The 18,262-nt window shown below is 44.3% G+C and overlaps 1 protein-coding gene across 5 annotated transcripts in view; it reads left to right on the forward strand.

The window, feature by feature from the left end:
• The window catches only part of Tim23 (translocase of inner mitochondrial membrane 23), a 185,882-nt gene that overhangs the window by 21,424 nt on the left and 146,196 nt on the right, over positions 1–18,262 (forward strand). The window contains exons 5-8 of one of the 5 annotated variants that reach the window (XR_016290780.1): positions 120–178; positions 3,823–3,932; positions 7,902–8,012; positions 10,191–10,229. Coding sequence is in view for 2 of the 5 variants with exons in the window: in XM_089581533.1 (XP_089437659.1) it covers positions 120–178; positions 7,902–8,012; positions 10,191–10,306 (286 nt within the window). In the remaining 3 variants the exon portion in view is untranslated. Of the gene's footprint in view, positions 1–119; positions 179–3,822; positions 3,933–7,901; positions 8,013–10,190; positions 13,675–18,262 lie in introns of those variants that run through there. The other 4 variants (XR_016290778.1, XM_089581533.1, XR_016290779.1 and 1 more) reach the window with 4 other exon arrangements.

Genomic DNA, 18,262 nt, shown 5'->3' on the forward strand with positions numbered 1-18,262 from the left:
TTGTGAAGCATTACTGCCCAATTTTGCCTTTTCTCAATAGCACTGACACCAACGGAGAGAGAAGCCTAATGGCTCAAATTATGGGTGCAGTTATTGGTTTTTTATTTTGTTCATTACAGAATGCTCAACTTCATTACCAAGGGAGGCGCTGGGTCAGCAAACGTTTTGGGAGTTATAGGTGAGTACTGCTTTTTTTCTTTGCTAAATGAGATACTCGGCTGAAGTAAAATGTGAAGTGTACTAATAGACACTTTTAGTTGGAAGTACGCAGTGAGCTTGCGTACGCAACGACACCGCGGGTAACGAATGCGCATGCGCAGAACGCAACGTATCTAGCCGCGCGTTGCGGACGCCCGCCCGCTATAAAGCATAGCGTAGCGTACGCAACGCGGGACGCTACGTGCTGCGTAGAGAACATGGCGGCGACCATCTCGCCCGCTTCGGACCGATTTCACTTCGCCGCTGCTTTCTTCAACGTGGTGGCTAGCTCTAAACTGTGCTGTTAGCTTTTATTTTGTCTACTCTCACGCACACGCCAAAATATTAGGGACAAATGCCCCTTGTTTTTCAGATAACGAGGTGATTTTTGACCTTTTAAGCCTAACTAACGTTGTGTACGTTTATCGTCATAGCAACCGCACCTGTCGAATAATTTTTTTTTTAGTCATGTGCCTACTTTTGCACTTCATTAAACATTATACATTTTTTCTTCCAGTAAAAACAGTAATATACTATTCATATTGTCAGAAACTGAAAAATGTTCAGCCGAGCGCTACAGCGCTTTCAGTGTTTGTCACTAGATGGCGGCACAACACTGCGCGCTGCGCGACTGCTCTGCGGCGGTACGGCCAACTATAAGTGTGACGGGGGTGTCCTTTACAGCGTACGGAACGTCGTGAGCGTTGCGTACGCAATGTCGCTACGTACGCAGCAACTGAAAGTGTCTAATGCATAGTGAGCGTTTTCCGAACTTTGAATGTTTGTAAAGTCTGTGGGACACAGAACAAGACCTCATTTGCTTTCTTATGAACTGGCTTTATGGCTTCGCTTAAGCTTTGACTCAATACATTGTAACAGCGTACACTATATAGAAATAGTAAGGATTTGTTGTAAGCCTAATTGTGAAGTGGTATGCGAAGGGATGCTCCACTACATTCTTCCCCCCTTCCACTACCCCTCCTTCATCTGCTATGAGGGCTCTGTGCCTACGGTGTTTGGCTGATGAACTCGAGATTGTAGGCCCAGCCCTGGCTGTGGCAGCCACATGTTGATGAAGTCAAAATGCAAAATTGCCCGTGTCCTGAGGTTTTGGTGCACATTAAATTAACTAAGGTGGCAGAAATTCAACCAGGGTCCTCTGCTGGAGTATGCTCCAGCACCTGGTGTTGCTTTGACATGCAGTTAGTCCACCAACCCAACCCAACCCATACCCCCACTACCCAAAACCCCAATTACCACCATCGTCATCATACTGATTTTCCTTGCAATCATCTTGCCTATGTCCACTACAGGACGAAGCCCCCCCCCCATTAATCTCCAAATAACCTTGTGTTGTGCAAGCTACAGCCGCCCAACTCCTGCAAACTTTGAAATCTCATCCGCCCACCTGACTTTTTGCTGCCTCCAGCTATGTTTTCCTTCTCTTGAAATCCGCTCCATTGCTCCAAGGGACTGTTGGTTATCTTTTCTCTGCGCTCTATGCCCTGCCCATATCCATTTCCTCCTCTTAATTTCATCTAGAATATTGTTAGCTTGCATTTGTTTCCTAACCCATTCTGCTCTCTTCTTGTCTCTTAATGTTGCCCCCTATCGTTTTCCTTTCTCAGTTTAACTTTGGGTCTTTTAATTAGCCTTCATGTATCTACCCCAAAGGTGAATACTGGCAAGATACAGCTATATTATGTACAGTTTTTGTCAAAAGTAACCAGGCTGCATGGTTTGCTTCTCATTCGTATAGTAGACCCCTCACGTCTTCTCTAAAGATCAAAAACTTCTTTGAAGGTGAGGGCAGGGGTTCTCCTTACCACACACAGATTTAGAGCTTGAGGGCTGGCATAATAGCTTTACTATACGACTGAGAAGCAAACCGTGCAGCCTGGTTACTTTTGACAAAGACTGTACTTCCCTCTTGACTGTAGGTTTCCATCATGTTCCCTCTTGAGGGGTATTTGTTGCTGAGAATACCTGCCAAATGCATGTCACCCCATTTTTGTTTCCTTAGCTGTTTCGTTCTCATGGTCTGGATCTGCGGTCACTACTTGTCCTAGATAGATGTGTTCCATTAATGATTCCAATACCCGCTGCCCATTCTAAAGTGTTATTTCCATCCCAGATTGTTGAGCATTAGTTTTCTTCACATTATTTTTAGATCCACGGTTCTGCTTTGAGTGTTGAGGTCCTCAACTGTGCACTGTCTTTCCTCGAGCTACTTGATAGGCCAGTGCTATCAGCAGCAAATTATAGGGTACTAAGGCATTCTTTATCAACTCTTTTTTTCCCTGGCTTTTCCCAATGCAGCCAGATGACTACCTTTCTGGATGTGCGTTGAATAGCAGTAGAGAGATTGTGTCCTTGCCTGACGGCCATCCTGATTGGCATTTTGTGACTTATGCCTGTGTAAGACTGTGGTCTTTGCATAGTCTGTATATAGATATTTTCTATCACCTTTACATGTGCCTCTTCCACACCCTTTTTACTCACTGCCTGCATGACTGCTTATCTTTGGTAGAATCAGATGCTTATTCATAAACTATGAAGGCTATAAATAGGGGCTGGTTATATTCTGTAGATTTCTGTGTAACCCGATGATGTGAATGTGCCAGTCTGTTGTTGAGTGCCCTTTTCGAAAACCAGCCTTTTAAATGCGATAGCATTAGATGCCCCATTCACAAGAAATGCTGGCGTCCATCCATCCATGTCACAAAAAAGCAGGTGGCACTGAAATTAATTCAAATAAATTAAATTGCCCCTGCCCACCGTGGCACTGTGCATCAGCTATTGGTTGAGAGATAGCCTCCCGAAAAACGATATGTACAAAAATGAGCCTTGCAGGAGCTCGGGAAGAGCAGCCTGGGTTTCACAAGCCCCACCTGTGGCTGTGTTTGAAACAGCCACCTGGTAGGGCAGTAGCAGGATGGATCTGTAATGCTCTCACATTGTACTGTAAAGGGTAGGTTAAGCATTGAAGTTTTGTTTTTGTCAGTTAAAAGTCTTAAGGCTTGCATTGATTCTGTTGGTGATTACCTTATCAATACCTTGTGTAAGTAGGCCGTGAGCTTTCCGACGTTTATTTCATTTTGGGAAATCTGTGTTTTTCGGCCATTTGTTAGGCACAAACACTAAAAGCGGTGATTATCAGTGAAAAAAAATCAGTTTAGAAAAGGGATATAGACGCAAAGAGCTTAACTTTTGTTTACCTCATTCGTACACATGCTGTGCACAGCTGGTTGTAGTAGGAGGCTTGCTGACCTTGTTGATTCGATTGTGTTAGCATGCTTTTGTTGACAGCTCCCAACTTCGAAAATGCTCGTTTCACCGTTCGTAGTCGCAGTCGTAGGCAAAATGAGGTAGTTGCACGCGCATAGTTTCCAAAACAGCAGAGCGACAACCACAGCACTCTCCCTATACGATGGCAAGTTTTGACCTCCGGCTAAAGGTTCTTCAGGGTGCTTTCATTTTGCACTACGAGTCTGAAGGTCTGTTTGTAGAGCATGAAATCGTCTTGCAGCCCAGTTTCCCACAGTGTTCAACAGTTTGGATGCCTATCTGGGGGTCACCTAGTAATTGCAAGTCATAGTGGTTGTTCCACTGGATGTTCTTTAGCAGCTTCTCTGAACATCTTGAAGAATGATGTGCAAAAGCTGGAGGCTACAGTCCTAAGTCCTCATCTGCCGTATTCCTTTGGCTGTCCTGGCTTCAGTGGACTTCTGCAGGTGCCTGATTTCACTTCTTTAGTAGGTTGACAAGTTTCACACCAAGGAGAGAACACCTTTCGTATAGGCGGTTCGTGCTCTGACTGAAGCATCTGCATAACCTCGAGCAGCGAGGCAGATGTCTCCTATAGAAAGGCCATTCTCAGAAATATTTGCAATTATTCTAGTTTAGACAAGTGTTTTGAGTTTTCGGCTCCTCTCTCCAATGGCACCGGTACTCTTGAGAAATAGTAGTGAAATTTGGCACTAATGCTTCACGTCAGTGACAGGCTGATACAAAATCATCATGAGGGGCTCACTTTTGAGGTGCCTTTTTTTTTCTGTGGTTTAAGACGAAATAAATGATATACAAAGTTTAATTTAATGTTGCAGTTTCTGGCAGCTTTTCATGAGAGCCGTGATTCAGTACTTTGTGCCGAGACGGCTGCTGCTTTTGCTCATAAGCTCGGCCAAATCCGAGGTTTCTTCGTCGTATGTTTAAAAAAATAGTGCCACGCATCGACCGTTAAAATCTGTACTAATGACAGAAGCTTCCCTTGAATCAAGTGGGCTGCCTAGGCTTAGGTGCTCATGCCCATTGTGCTTTTCAAGAGAGGAAATGAGAGGTTGCAGCAATACCCTGGCCGACAAAGGTTTAAAACATCAGTGGTATAGTTCTAAGTGTCTCCTCAGTGTTTTTGTTCCTTGAAAGGCAAAGGAGGAGGATTGTTTTTGGGTGAAAAATGTTCGTTGGCCAGACTCAACATGACCAGAAACTGGTGCTTTTCGGTTTCAACCAATTCCGTAATCTTTTAACCGGTGGATATTTATCAGCCCCTTTTCGGTTCAAACCATAAAATACTTTGCAATAGACAATAGAGTAATCAATCTATAATTTGTCTTTAATGTCCCCTTCATTGGATTAATATGATGTTAGTATTATTTTATGCTTCCAGTATGCGTGAGGTCAAAAGGATCGTGTATACAGGATGGGAAGTTTTTCTCGCGCAATCTCCACCTTCCTTCAGGAGCTCTTCACTTACCTAATCCTCACCTGCTGCTTTTCTGCCTCTGCTTTGCTTGTAGGGCTCTCGTTACATCTTTCACATCCTGGAATATCATTTCCTTGACACTGCTACTTCTGCCATTACATCAGTGTCATGATTATTGCTTCTACTGTACAAATCTTTTCGGGAATCCTCTGCCATTTTATTTTATCCAGATTTCCAAATACAGTGCCCATCTTGTTTCTTAGTGCATACATCTGATTTTTGCCCATGCCTAATAGACCTTTCCACAAATTGCAGCGCCGCGCCATCCCCTAGCGGATCCGCGCAAAGCATGATGGGAGAAAGGAGCGGTTGCCGCCCGCGTCGTCTGCTGTCAATCGTGTTGCTGTGTTGTGCCGCCGTGCTCAGGCGTTGTGCGTCTTCTCGTACGCGCTGTAAATGTTGCAGCGCACTGCTGTGGTGGTTATCTCTTAGTCTTTCTGCAATTATGTGGGGATTTTTTTAGACATTCAACATGTCTGCAGATTAGAATCACGGTGGCGGTCAAAGGTGCTGCGTGCCCGGCTGTAGTAACAACATGAGAAAGGACATCAACATTTCATACCACGTATTCCCCAAGGACAAGAAGCTGAAGCTAGAATGGGTGCGCAGGATAAATCGGCAAGGTTCGCAAGGGAGATTTACCCTGTGGAAGCCTTCGAAACACCACAAAATATGTGGTACGCATTTCAACATTAGCGGGCGCAAGGGATACATGGATCGTCTCTCCACGATCTTTCCACACCGAGTGTATGCGGAACAGGCGCCTGCTGTGATTACGCAGAGCAATGGGCACATGCGAATCTCCAACTTCGGCTGGTGACCGGGGCAGAGGGCGTCGCAACTAGGTACGGCCAGAACGCCACAACCGGCAGTCTGAAGGCTGCCCACAATGCTGCTGCATAATTTTCGTTTTTTGGGGGGGGCTTTAATGAATAAAGTTATTCACCACCACCATGGGCACATGAGCGGCGAGGGCTCTGTGTATACATGCATTGGGAGAACGCCGATCTTTACGTCTGCTGGTGCTCGGCTGGTTATCTGTGGCCATGGAACGCAACATCCGACTGTGTCACGCTTACTGTGTCAACCAAGTGTGTCATGTTTAGCAAATAGCTCGTGTTCTGTCTAAGGGAGTGCTTGAAGATTATATATTACTGCAGTGAACATTTACCGCGTCAGCATGAAATTTCCCCAGGAGTGCGCCGATGAGTACAACTGCACACATACTGTTGTTTACATCGCTGCGTACGAACAGTTAGTACTCGTTTTCATGACATAAAACGCAATCGGCGCTTTAGTTCTATTAATCAACCTGTTTTCTTTTCTACCGGCTGTAGCCGTGCTTTTTTTACGCAGTGCGATAATGTGTAGGAAGCGATGATGCGATCGCACGCCTGAGAAACACTTAACCGCGGGCTGTTGACATCGCGCAGGACCGGCGCTTCTCGTTTTTTGTCCCGGCTTCCTCCGACGTGACCAGTACTTTATTTTAAACTACTTTATCCAGAAGTATGTTTGGCGACCGTTCGCTTTAATTGAAACGGCCTAACTTGTTATCCACAAGCTAGCGACGGCGACGACTGCTGCTGGCTGTAAAGCACGGCTCGGCAGTCTGGGTCACACCGGCGTTTCACGTTCATCATATGCGTGCCCAGCGCTGTAAGCAATAATTAATTTCAGGTCACTATTGCCAAAACTACACTCGGTGACCATTTTCATTCGCTAAAGCTAGTGATTCGCTCATCACAACCGCCGCAATCACAGATCATATCCTACGAACTCGCTAGGCCTAGTCGTCGCGGAAGGGAAGGGAGTCGTCGTCGACTGAAATTAATTTGGCCAGCGCTTATCGCTGGTGACTGTTCAGGTGTGCACATGTGAAATATGGCCGTTCGTTTCGCTCATTTAGAAGCGCGAACATATTTGCACCGCCGCCTCATCACCGTGCTTTCGCTCAGCCGCCGACAAGGCTGACCGTCCGCCGATCGGATTCGTCGGTGTCGTTGGCCTGAAAAACGTGTCCCACTGCAATCATATTATAGTAAACTAGATATTTCACTATAATCACATGCTGCTGTTGACCGTGATAGTGTCGTTGTCGGACTAGTGTGACCGTCGTCATCGTTGTACATTGAAAACGAGCTGAGGCTTTCGAATGCGCTTGGAAAGTGTCGTGTAGCGCCGCGCGCGTCCGTCGATTCCGAATGCCATTCCAAGTCTCGACTGCCATTCGACTCAGATGTCATTCGAACGTTCCCATGTAGCACAGGTATAAGAAACAGCGATGGCGACGAGATGGCAGAGGAAGGCTTTGCGGTGATCAGGCGCAGTCGGAGAGACGGACGAAAAGACGCGAGCGCGGCGCTCCGTTTTCCCAGAGTGCTTTGCGCGGCCGCTTGGTGGCGCGGCGGAATTTGTGGAAAGGTCTATTTTCTCTCTCGTGTAATACCATTACACCAAGGTGGCAAACTCCTGTTCTTATGGGAAAGTGTATTTTTTGTGTGTCCCCTCAAGTATTTTTAGTGTGCTTGAATCTTGACTAGTGTAGTGTCGCTGGCTATTGGCACTGTTTGCTGGGATCCGGTAGCACCACAATCCTGGTTCATTACTGCCTTCATCAACACTTGAATTTTTAATCCTGGTTCATTACTGCCTTCATCAACACTTGAATTTTTACCGGAGAAGATTTGCAGTGGTGGTAGAATTTGAACCATGGGCTTCCAGCATGCAGTGCTTCCAGCAACTCTACCTAAGTGATGTTGCTGCTAATCTAATCCAAACTAAACCAAAACTGTACCAAAACCAAGCCATACCCAATTCTAAATCTGAACTGAACCCTAACCTTACCAAAAGCAAACCAACCATCCATGCCATGTGCTATGATTATTCTGCGCTGTGTGAAGAATGTATGGTTACATTGGCCTGTTGGGTATTTCAGCGGTGATGTATAGTGGATTTGGAGTACTGCTATCATTTGCACGGGGCGCAGATGATGAGCTGAACACCCTTGCTGCAGGCACTCTTACAGGACTCCTCTACAAGTCAAGCAGTGAGTTATTTTTCATTAATTTGTGTGCTTCTATAAGTATCTGTAAGATATTGTTTTTATTGTTTATTTAAAGTGTTTGCTATTTTGGGCTGGCCTAGTTATTATCAGTCACTGGTCTAGTTTTCACGGTCGGCGTCGTTGTTCATGAATGGAAAAATCTCTGAATGAAAAATCCCCAGTGGAGCCACCTAGAGAGCAGATGGATCACCTAGGTCACATGACCTTGGGACGGCATCACCACCTTCTCACCAAATTAAATAAAATTAATAAAAAATTAAATTAAAATTAAATTTAAAAAGTTAAATGATCGGTTGCGAGAGGTTGCTTGGGAAGAGCGGACTGGGTTTCACAAGCTTACCAGTGGCAGGATTGCAGCACAGTGGTGCATCACTTAAGTGTTGCACCACTGTGTCAGGTGTGGTATGAGGACTCCTAGGGATCTATGATTGTAAAGTAGAGAGTGACCAATTCTGCATATGCATTAACCCAATAGCGCTATCCAGATTTTTTTTTTTTTCGTTTCCCAAAATGGGGCCGCCGACCTGTATGGCACTTTAAAGGGACCCTGAAGTGATTTTGATGGTCATATTCTAATGTGAAAAATCTGGGTGGGCGGTCTTTGCGAGTATTCATGCCCAATTTAAAAGCTCTGCTTGGACTCAGTAATTTACAAATAATGTTTAAAAATTGCTGCTAGCAGCTGATTAGGGTGACACCTCACTGTGCACTGCTAGCGGCCCCTACCCCGATGACGTGAATGGGCAATCTGGGCGAGCCTTTTGTCGGTGTATGCATCTAATTCCCACTGTGTGCGGACACCTAGCGCCAGCTAGAGGGAAGCGCATGAGCTTAAGGGGGGAGAACGAAGACGGGAAGGCAATGAGATCCAGAGGTCACAGGTTCCAAGTGGTTCCAAGAGAAGCGCCTCAGGTTTTGGCAGGATGAGTCAGAGGAAGACTCTGCTCCGTCAATCATAACCTCGCTATCACATCATGTAATCAAGTTATCATGCAAAAACTTATTTATACGTAACTGTTGTCCATGAAGACAGCCTGGGGCTGACACTTTTCATTGGGCATGCTCAGTTGACGTGGGCAGGATGGGGCGCGGTAGGGTGCAGTCTCAACCTGTTTTCTTTATTTTTTTCTGACATGTCGGCGTGTATGAGTTCAGGGCCGAGAGGAGGAGCACCGTTTTTAATGGTTGATATCTTTTTTACCAAATTAGCTTATAAATTTTTGCTGTGTGGTGACGACTGAGGGAACACCGATAGCTTGTGTGCTTTTCTTAAGCTCACTAAATACCATTTCATGGTCCCTTTAACCAGTATGCATTTTGCCTTCAATGTGCATATGATTATGAATATTGTCACGACCAGAGGAGCCGTGAAGGTAGACGTCGGGAAGAACCCAAGACCAGGAGCCTTCTTTTAATTATGGAGCCAGCTTCCACGACACAGAACAGAACAGCGCGCCACGAGAGCCCACCGCCGCTTCGTCGTCGTCTTCGACTCAGCGCGGAGGCCGCGCGGCGCGTTAGGCGCGTGGCAATATGAACAATACGAATATGGCACAGAGTGTTCTTGTCTTCTCATAACATTCAATTATAACATGAGGGGTGACTTTTCACATTTATTTGCAGCATAAAACTCTTGTTACGTTCGGGTAAATACCGTATGTATTGTACTGTACTGCTGCTGCTGTTGCACATCACACCATTGTACAGTCAGGCCAGAATGAAATGCAAACAGCGGCTGTGAACAAAACAAAAAATTTTATCTGTGCACTTTCAGCTGCAGTATACAACTAACCTTAATGTTTCTGGGGTAATGGGTGTACTGAACTACATATTCATAAACCGGTTGTAAAGTACTAATATGTCTCTGCCAAGTAGAAAAGTACGGCATATGTGTGTCCACGTGTCATTCCAGTCTGACTGTACTGTAGAAGTGCTACAAGCTAAGCATATAGCTAGTGTCATCTACAAAAAGCACTGTGATTGGTGCAGTTCATGATATTTAGATGTTCACACATGACATGCAAAGTATATTGCCAAGGCTAACTGCTGTACAAAGGACAACACCAACTGCTTTGTAGAGCGTGCTGTTATGAATTGCTGGCCAGTGTGGCTTTAAAAGCACTGTGTGATGAAGGTTTCTCATGAATATGCCCTTTACAGGTGGCCTGCGGAGGTGCATGATGGGTGGAGGAGTAGGCCTAGGTTTGGCTGCTCTGTGTTGTCTCTGGACAAGCAAGGACCGCATGAAGCAGATGTTCCTCACACATCCAGCTTGACTGCTGGCTGACTTCCTAGGTGCGCAAGACAGCCTTATAAGGACATCCCTCATTAAGAGTCAGTGGCTTCTTACGTAGTCTGCACACAATGACTGCTGTCACAAGTAGCCAGAGTGTCAGTAGCGGCTTAACCCTTTGCGGTCATTAGTTGAGTCCCACTCATCATTGTGGCCATTCTTGTCGTATGTTCTGGTCAGATAACCATTTTGCTCATGTATTTGCGCAGTGCCCACCAAGGTTTGTTGCACCCTTTAAGCCATAGCTCATCTTGCTAGATGAATAGTAAAGGACTCTTCTAACAAATTTGTTACAGCTTTAGTTGTGGCACTTGGAGGGAAGCACTGAGGTCATTTGTTAACTTTAGTTCCAAGCCTAATCATGGCATTCTTTGCAAAGCTCAAGTTCTGTCTGGTTGACTTGTGCGAGATACCTCTGTAAGTAGGTCTGTTGCATTATAGGACCGTTACCTCTGACCTCCAGTGAATATAAAGATAACAGAAAAAGGGTGTTTAACTGCAGAACATGTTGTAAACATCACTGCTCCCATTCTGTAGAATGCTTTGAGGGCATCCATACTAAGTCAAATTGGCATCGTAGGACCAACAGACACGGGTGCTTGGTGCGAATGTTCCACTAAGCATTTGTACACAGCAGTGAGTTTCATCACAATGTCTGAAATTTGCAGAATGGTTCCTGACCACAATGATTGTGACATGCAAAACTTGACGACTACAGAGGGCTAAATGAATATGGGTGCCTTTGCTGTGGTAGTGTTTATTGGCTGTGATGTCCTCTTGGATATCATGTGCTCCATTTAAATCTTTGAGGGAAGATTCTTGGTACACCAATGCTAGCCAAGTAACTGACATTGCAGTTCGGATTCTGTTTTGGTTAGGGGCGTGCGAATATTGTATTCAAATAATAGAAATTTGTTGTTAATATAATGGAGTATTTTTTGTCTCATCAAATATCAGTACAGGCAGGTAATTTAAAGCAAGTGCTTTTTCACAAAATAGAGCTATGAGAAGAAACATGTACTCTGCACACATTTTACTCTGCTTGTTAACAGCATAATTTGTTATGCCTACACGGCCTGCTAGCAGTGTTAAATAAAGGAAGGAGTAGAGGAAATTCTTGTTGTAATAATGGTAATACGCTTTATTTTGTAGACTAATCACTTAGGTACAATTCTTTGAATAGCGTAATTGTGTTTGCTGAAAAAAACTCATTTATGACTCTTTGGCTTAATGTTTTCGTGAAGCAATGTGAGGTGGCCAGATACCTCATTACTTGCAGAGTGAAGTCAAGGTTGCTACCAAAGAGGCATGATGCCATGCATTGCTTGCAAAACGCATCAAGCTGGCTTATGAAACAGATGAAGAGCGGCAGCCTTATCGGGACCAACCTTTCCATGCTAATGTGTGACGCATGAGGATGGCACTAGCTGTAGAATGCCACCCCAAACTCAGCATTGCCAACGAGACGCGAAGTTGGCAGGGCGCCAAGACGTGCGCCCTTGACAGAAGCGCCATTGGTGGGCTCACTGGGCGTACTACTGTGCGCCTGGCTGCGCTACTATAGCTGGCAGCGCTCAAGCATGGAAGATCGTAGCAGTTTAAACCAGAACCCTATAAAACATCCCCTACACTGAAATGCTATGAAGGAAGCAAGACCTTTAGACCCCCAAGCGATTTGGCGAGCTCGAGATCGGGAGCGAAAATGCCTGACGCCTCACCATCCTGCCTATTTTTTTCAACCTCGCGTAAACAACGTGCAGTTGACCTTGAGGGTCGGTGTTCAGCATGTTCGCTTTATCGCGTCGCGATTTGCCGGCACCGCCAGCTATCACGAAATCGTTGGATTGCACTGTGATACTGCAAAGACCTTACGAAGTGAACGATGCTTAATATTGGCGACACGAACGTGTCTGACCACGTGCTTTTGTTGATGATGAATGGACGGACAGATGGACAAGCACAGGATATGAAAATGCGACTCTTCCAAAAAAACCTGTTAACTTTTTTTTCCGCGTAGTGAACCCTCCTGCCAAATTGATGTCAACTTTTCTGGAAAAAAGTTAATTCATTACGCGAGTATATATGGTGCACGATTTCAAGGTTCCAATACTAGATGAAATTTGTGTGCGATGAAAGCGATCTCCACGAAACAGTGCCACGCGGGCTGCAGCTTTGCCTGTTTCGCTAACCTGTGCAAACCCCATCTCTGTGCACGCTGCGTCTCTTATCATTGTAATGGGTAAAGATATCAGCACTGGCGCTCATTGTCTTTTTCAGTCACCGCGTACATAATCAGTTGTGGTGCAACGCAGTGATATGCCACTTGGTGCTGCACGTCGTTTTGCAATCCGTGAGTGCTGAGTGGCTGCACTGCAGTGGCTCTTGATGGCCGTCTATGCGTTGGCTTTATGCAAGGCTTGGTATTACTGTTAATTGATGTGACAAGTGCAAGAGGCTGTAAATAGTGAGCGTCCTTTGAAAATGCTGCAATTTTAGGCAGCAAATTCAGATGAATTGTTGATTTTGTAATTGCTGAATGCTTAGGAAGTTCGAATACTGCTTCGAATAGTTAAGTGCGGTGTGAATCGAATAGCAAGTACTGTTCGCAATTTTCAATATTCTCACGCCCCTAGTTTTCATTCAGCTTTGAGCTTTGTATTTGTGGTGCACGTGACAGCTAGGAGAACATCTTTTAGCAGCCAAACTGCAGTTACTACGGCGATGCTGCACTTTGGGCTTATTGCCCTGGGACTTAAACCATGTTCACTGTGCATTATGTTTCACTGATATTGACCAGTTTGTGAATAAAAGTTTCATCTAAATGATTCTCATCATGTTTTGAAATGTGCTGGTTGCCATTTTGACTCTGGTTCAATTTGCTTTTGTTACAGTGTTGCAGGAGTGCTACCAGCTTGCACTGGAGTGTTTTTCTCGGGGCAAAGTACAGCTGGTCTATTAGTTGTGGACATTGAAACAAAAGCATTAATAAATAAGGCGCATAGTTGTACATAGCAGCACATTCTCTCATTGTATGTCAAACTCCAGCTGTGGAAGTGTTCTGTGGCTTAATTTGTTTTTAATCTGTTAGCACTGTGGCTGAATAGCAAGTTTTAGAATAGGGGACCCTATTTGTTAGGGGAATAGGGGAATATTGGAGTGCCAGTGCGCATGAGCAGATCAGTAACTCTCCTCAGGTTATTGTTCTGTTCATTGCACAATGCTTCGCTCCTCCCTTATCCCCCTACCCATAGATTCCCCTATTCTAAAGCTCGCAAATTTCTTGGTGACCCGGCCAAATGGTCCTGCTCTGAACTAGAGAATCAATAAAAGGCAAATACCTGTTGTGTAGAATGTGAGTACTTTTTGACAGTTCTAGTGGAGCCCTTCATTGTGCAGACCACCTGCCATGGCGGCTCAGTTGCTACGGCATTTGGCTTCTGAGGCGGAGTTTACTTGTTTGATCCAGGCTGTGACGAAAACATTTTGACAAAGGCAAAATGCAAGAATGCCTGTTAGCTCAGATTTCAATACTTGCTAAGGAGCTCCAAGGGTTTGAAATTCATGCAGAGCCCTTCACTGCGGCATTCCTCGTGACTTGATGTTGCTCTGGCACATAAAAAGTCATTAACCATTATGCTTCATTTGGCAGCCTGCATTAATTTTATGCGCAGCATTAAAGTGATATTGCTTGACGACTCCTTTGGATTCATACACCATAACGGGAAAAGCATTCTCTTGTACATTGTGGTTTTACTGACAGTGCTTTGTTGTAGTGAGAATCAAAACTGTATTATCTGGCTGTTGAAAACTGCACTCTTCTGGTGCAGTTCATGTCAACATCACGGCGCATGCTTGCTTGCGTCAGGGATATTATTTTGTGGAGGCAATTTGACCTTAAATCATATATCTTTTCAGTGTTCATTTCACTCTGCATTGATCAGATATAAACGATTGTATGTGTGAAGAAGAGCAGCTACTCAACTAACTGTTGCAGAAGAACATGAATGGTTAATTAATTTAGCTTGTCAATATTTATTTCACTCTGCATTGATCAGATATAAACAGCTGTATGTGCAAAGAAAAGCGGCTACTCGACTAACTGTTGCAGAAGAACATGCAAGGTGCCATGGGAAGTGGGAGGAAAGTTGCTAAGGGTGCTGAGACCACAAGCAAACAGGTCTGGATGTATACCTGGCATGCTTCTGGCGGGGGCATTATCAGTTCATGTGGAGTAGCCAGTAAATGGTGGGTTAAGATTATTTAGCTGCTGCAAGGTCTACCTGTTACCTGCTTTCTCCAGCATTACGTGCTCAGCAGGCTCTTGCACATCAAACCTGCCACAACGCTGCTTACTGTGTCGTATTCATTGACAGAGGAATCTTCGATATGGTAAAGCAGAGAGAGCTGAGGACAGGGGGTCTTCTGCCCAGAAAAGTTGCTATCTGGGCTAGTTTGATTTACAGACACAATTTATGCAGCACATGCAAGACAAGGACATAGAAATTGAAGATACACACACGGCACTGAACTTGTAACTGTATTGAATTCCGAGCTGCACTCAAAAATGTTGCACAATCAATCCCAAAGATCACATGACCACCACAAGCCCATCATCTTCATGCTTGCAGGAAAGATAATCCTTTTATACCCCTGTCACAAAGGTAGTTTCAATGCACATTGAGTCGATGGACATAGAACTCAATGGGGATCAGCCAGTGCCTCACGGCGGTTTTCAATGACCATTGAACTTGATGGACAGCGACTCAATGGAGAGTTGTGAAGGGCCATTGGAATTTCGAGGGCCATTGAGAGCAACCTCGCACCTGCCATACGTTGAAAAAACAACACATAAAAACTTTAAGTAAACAAAAATATCTGATTAAATTCCGAAATTTTAAACTACATTAGCCCCTTTTTTGTAACAGTTTCATTTTATATCTATGTACCACTCCCCTCAGTAATGCCCTGTGGGCCATGAGGGTATCGGAAATAAATAAATAAATAAACTAGTTTATATTCGGTAGTCAGAATGACAGCTCCGCAGAATGTCTGGTAGTGAGATGTAAATGAGCCGACGCTGTTCTTGGGGTGCGGCGTCGCGGCGTTCCACTTAGTTTCTCTTTTTTTTCCGCCTTTTAACCCACTTTATGACAACCGAGACCAAGAATCTTTTTGGGAAGAGAATTTGGCTACGGGGAGTGCCATTGCATTTCATACTTCTAGTTCTGGATAGGAACAAAGTGCTAATCACAGAGACATTTGTTTTTGTGGCATTTTACTCAGATTGTGAAATTTATCTTGGACAGTGTACATTTTTCCAAAATTATTGGTGGGACCACTTTTTCAAGAGTTTAATGCTATTCACGAAAAATGCGAGAATTAGGCCCTCAGGGAAAACTAAGTTGTTTGCAGTTTGCGTTATGCCGATGACAACACAGGCTTCTAAATGTGGCACGTACTTGTTCTCTACAACGCAATTCAAGATGCCCACCATACTAGCGATAGACATTGCACTTGTGCTCACGAAGGCTGTTATGTAGACAGCTCTCTGTCTGGCCAACATAGTATTTGTCGCATGTTGCAAGGATTTTATATACAACATCTGCACAAGATTCGAATCCGTTTTTATGCTTCTGTTCCCAGCCAGGTTTTGTTCTACTGGAGGCCTGAGTAACTTGCAAAAGTTTCAACAGTTTGTATATGGCTGAAAAATCCACTTTTATATTAACCTGATTTGCTATTTTTATATTGTGTATCACCTTACTGATGTAGGGCATAACCACTCTCTTCCGTTTATCTTTTATTACTGCAGAGACAACATATTCTTTTTTTGTTCTTTAGCCTCCAAGACCACTACCTGCTAAGGAAAAACTGCTGTGAGCTGAACTGTCTTTTGGCTGAAACTAGGAGAGGATGGAAAGGCAGGGAGGTTAACCAGGCGGTGCCCAGTAGGCTACCCTACACGTGGGGAAGAAAACAAAGGGGGGGAAAAAAGGAAAAAGAGCGGCATTTGGGTATGATCTCTTTAGGGAGTTCGTGAAGCATAAATTTACAGTGGGCCTTTTCACCAGCTTGGAATAAGCATAACGGAAAAGGGGCCTTTACCCCTAGAGATTCGAAAAGCGCAACACACATGGTGTCCTGAACTTTGAAATTTAATTTCCAGAAAGCAGATTGTGCCATCAGTTGGAAGCTCATGTGGAAACTAGTGGCCTGAAACATTCTTGAAAAAAACTAAGAACGTCAGACCCAAAATTGGCTGCATCGCTGTCATTGAAATTTAAAAATAAGCATTTCAAAAATACTGCATTAAAGGAGCCATCAAACAATTTCAGTACATTGTTTTGCCTGTTGGTTGTATAGAGTGAGTTATAGTGATGCTATTACCATCAGTCGTACCACATATATTCTGGTTTTTAATATTTCAATTATCTAGCAAAAACAAATTAATGGTGTTCATGATGTCACCACACAGTGGCGATTTTTAGCAGTGCATATGACATCATTGGGTGGGAGCTTGATGATTGGGCAAACAGTTAACATACTGCAAATTGCGTTGATAAATGATGATACGTTTTGTCATGTTTTTGCATTTTACATTAGACATATATATTAGAACAAATTTTCCTTGCGTAAAAGCACTGCTAGAGGTTCTGGCTGTTGTTTTGCTTCGAAGGACTGCGCCTCTCATTACACATCTATGACCTAGCCCACAGCACTTCTGGCTACTCTCTATGTATATGAGAACAGCTTGGTGGAATCGATCTGATCGAGCCATTGCATTCTACAAGAGTCTGTTTTGGTCTCAAGTAAGAACGCTCAGAAAAAGGCCATTTGTTTCACATTTATAGGATACAACGTAAGTATGCAGTGAAACTCCGTCCACATTCGGGACCGTCACGCAGAATTCTTCCGCGACAAAAAAATAGTCCATTTTTAAAACTTTTCTTGTTCCCTAACAAGAAGCTAATGGAGGTAGAGATGGATCGGCGCTCAACTAGAGTGGTTGCACCTTCGACGCCGCTGCAGTACGGCGAGTCCAATGCGCGTGTGCGCTAAGGGCAACCGTGCGCCACGAATGGAATGCCTTGCCTGTAAATTACCACACCAATGCAGAAACCTAACCTTTTGGTGCAGTTACCGAAGAGTTTTGACAAAACGGTGTGATGCTTGATGAACTAATATTCTGTGGCACCACCGTAACCCTGTCAGTTGCAGTCACCTGAGTAGATAGAAAAAAAGGGGGTGTGGGGAAAGGGATCGCCTTCTACGCCGCATTTAGAGATCCACCACCAATGTGCTTGTTTTGAAAGCACTGCGTTATGGCACTGGTGCTAAACATAATATGTAAGAGCACTTAGCGAAGCAGCTACAGCGTACGTTTGTTTTCATTTGATTACCGCACTTGTCAAAGTCGAAGTATTTTATTCAGGCAAATACAGATGCCTAGGAGGCAGACATAAAGGCAAGTTGATGCCTGATGTAGTGCTAGCCCCCTTTCCCCTCCCTCCCTCCCTCCCTCCCTCCCCACACACATCACTCAACAGCAGTTAGTAATATCATTTTTCGCCAATTTTTCTAGCTATAATCACTGTCATAAGGGCAAATACAGGTAATCAGATGTAACTTTTAAAATATCCAGTTTTTGATGGTAACTTTTGAACTCCAAACTGCTGCACTACAGGTAATATTGTCGGTGTAATGTATGCTGTAGCCTTTGTCAGTCGGGGCTCCTTGGTTGGAAACCAAAACAAAATGCTAGTAATTAACAAAAATTTAACAGAACAAAAATGTAACAAAATTCTAGCTTGAGATCTTGCTCGTTTTCATTATGCATTTAGTGACTAACATTATATCTGAGGGGGCTAACAAACCTGCAAAAATTACCCACCGTAGTGGTTTGGCAGCTTTGGCATTTCACCAGCGATATCGCCACATT

This window comes from Amblyomma mixtum, chromosome 3, assembly GCF_055824585.1.
Source record: "Amblyomma mixtum isolate Tamu chromosome 3, ASM5582458v1, whole genome shotgun sequence".
In the NCBI taxonomy this organism is placed as follows: Eukaryota; Metazoa; Arthropoda; class Arachnida; order Ixodida; family Ixodidae; genus Amblyomma; species Amblyomma mixtum.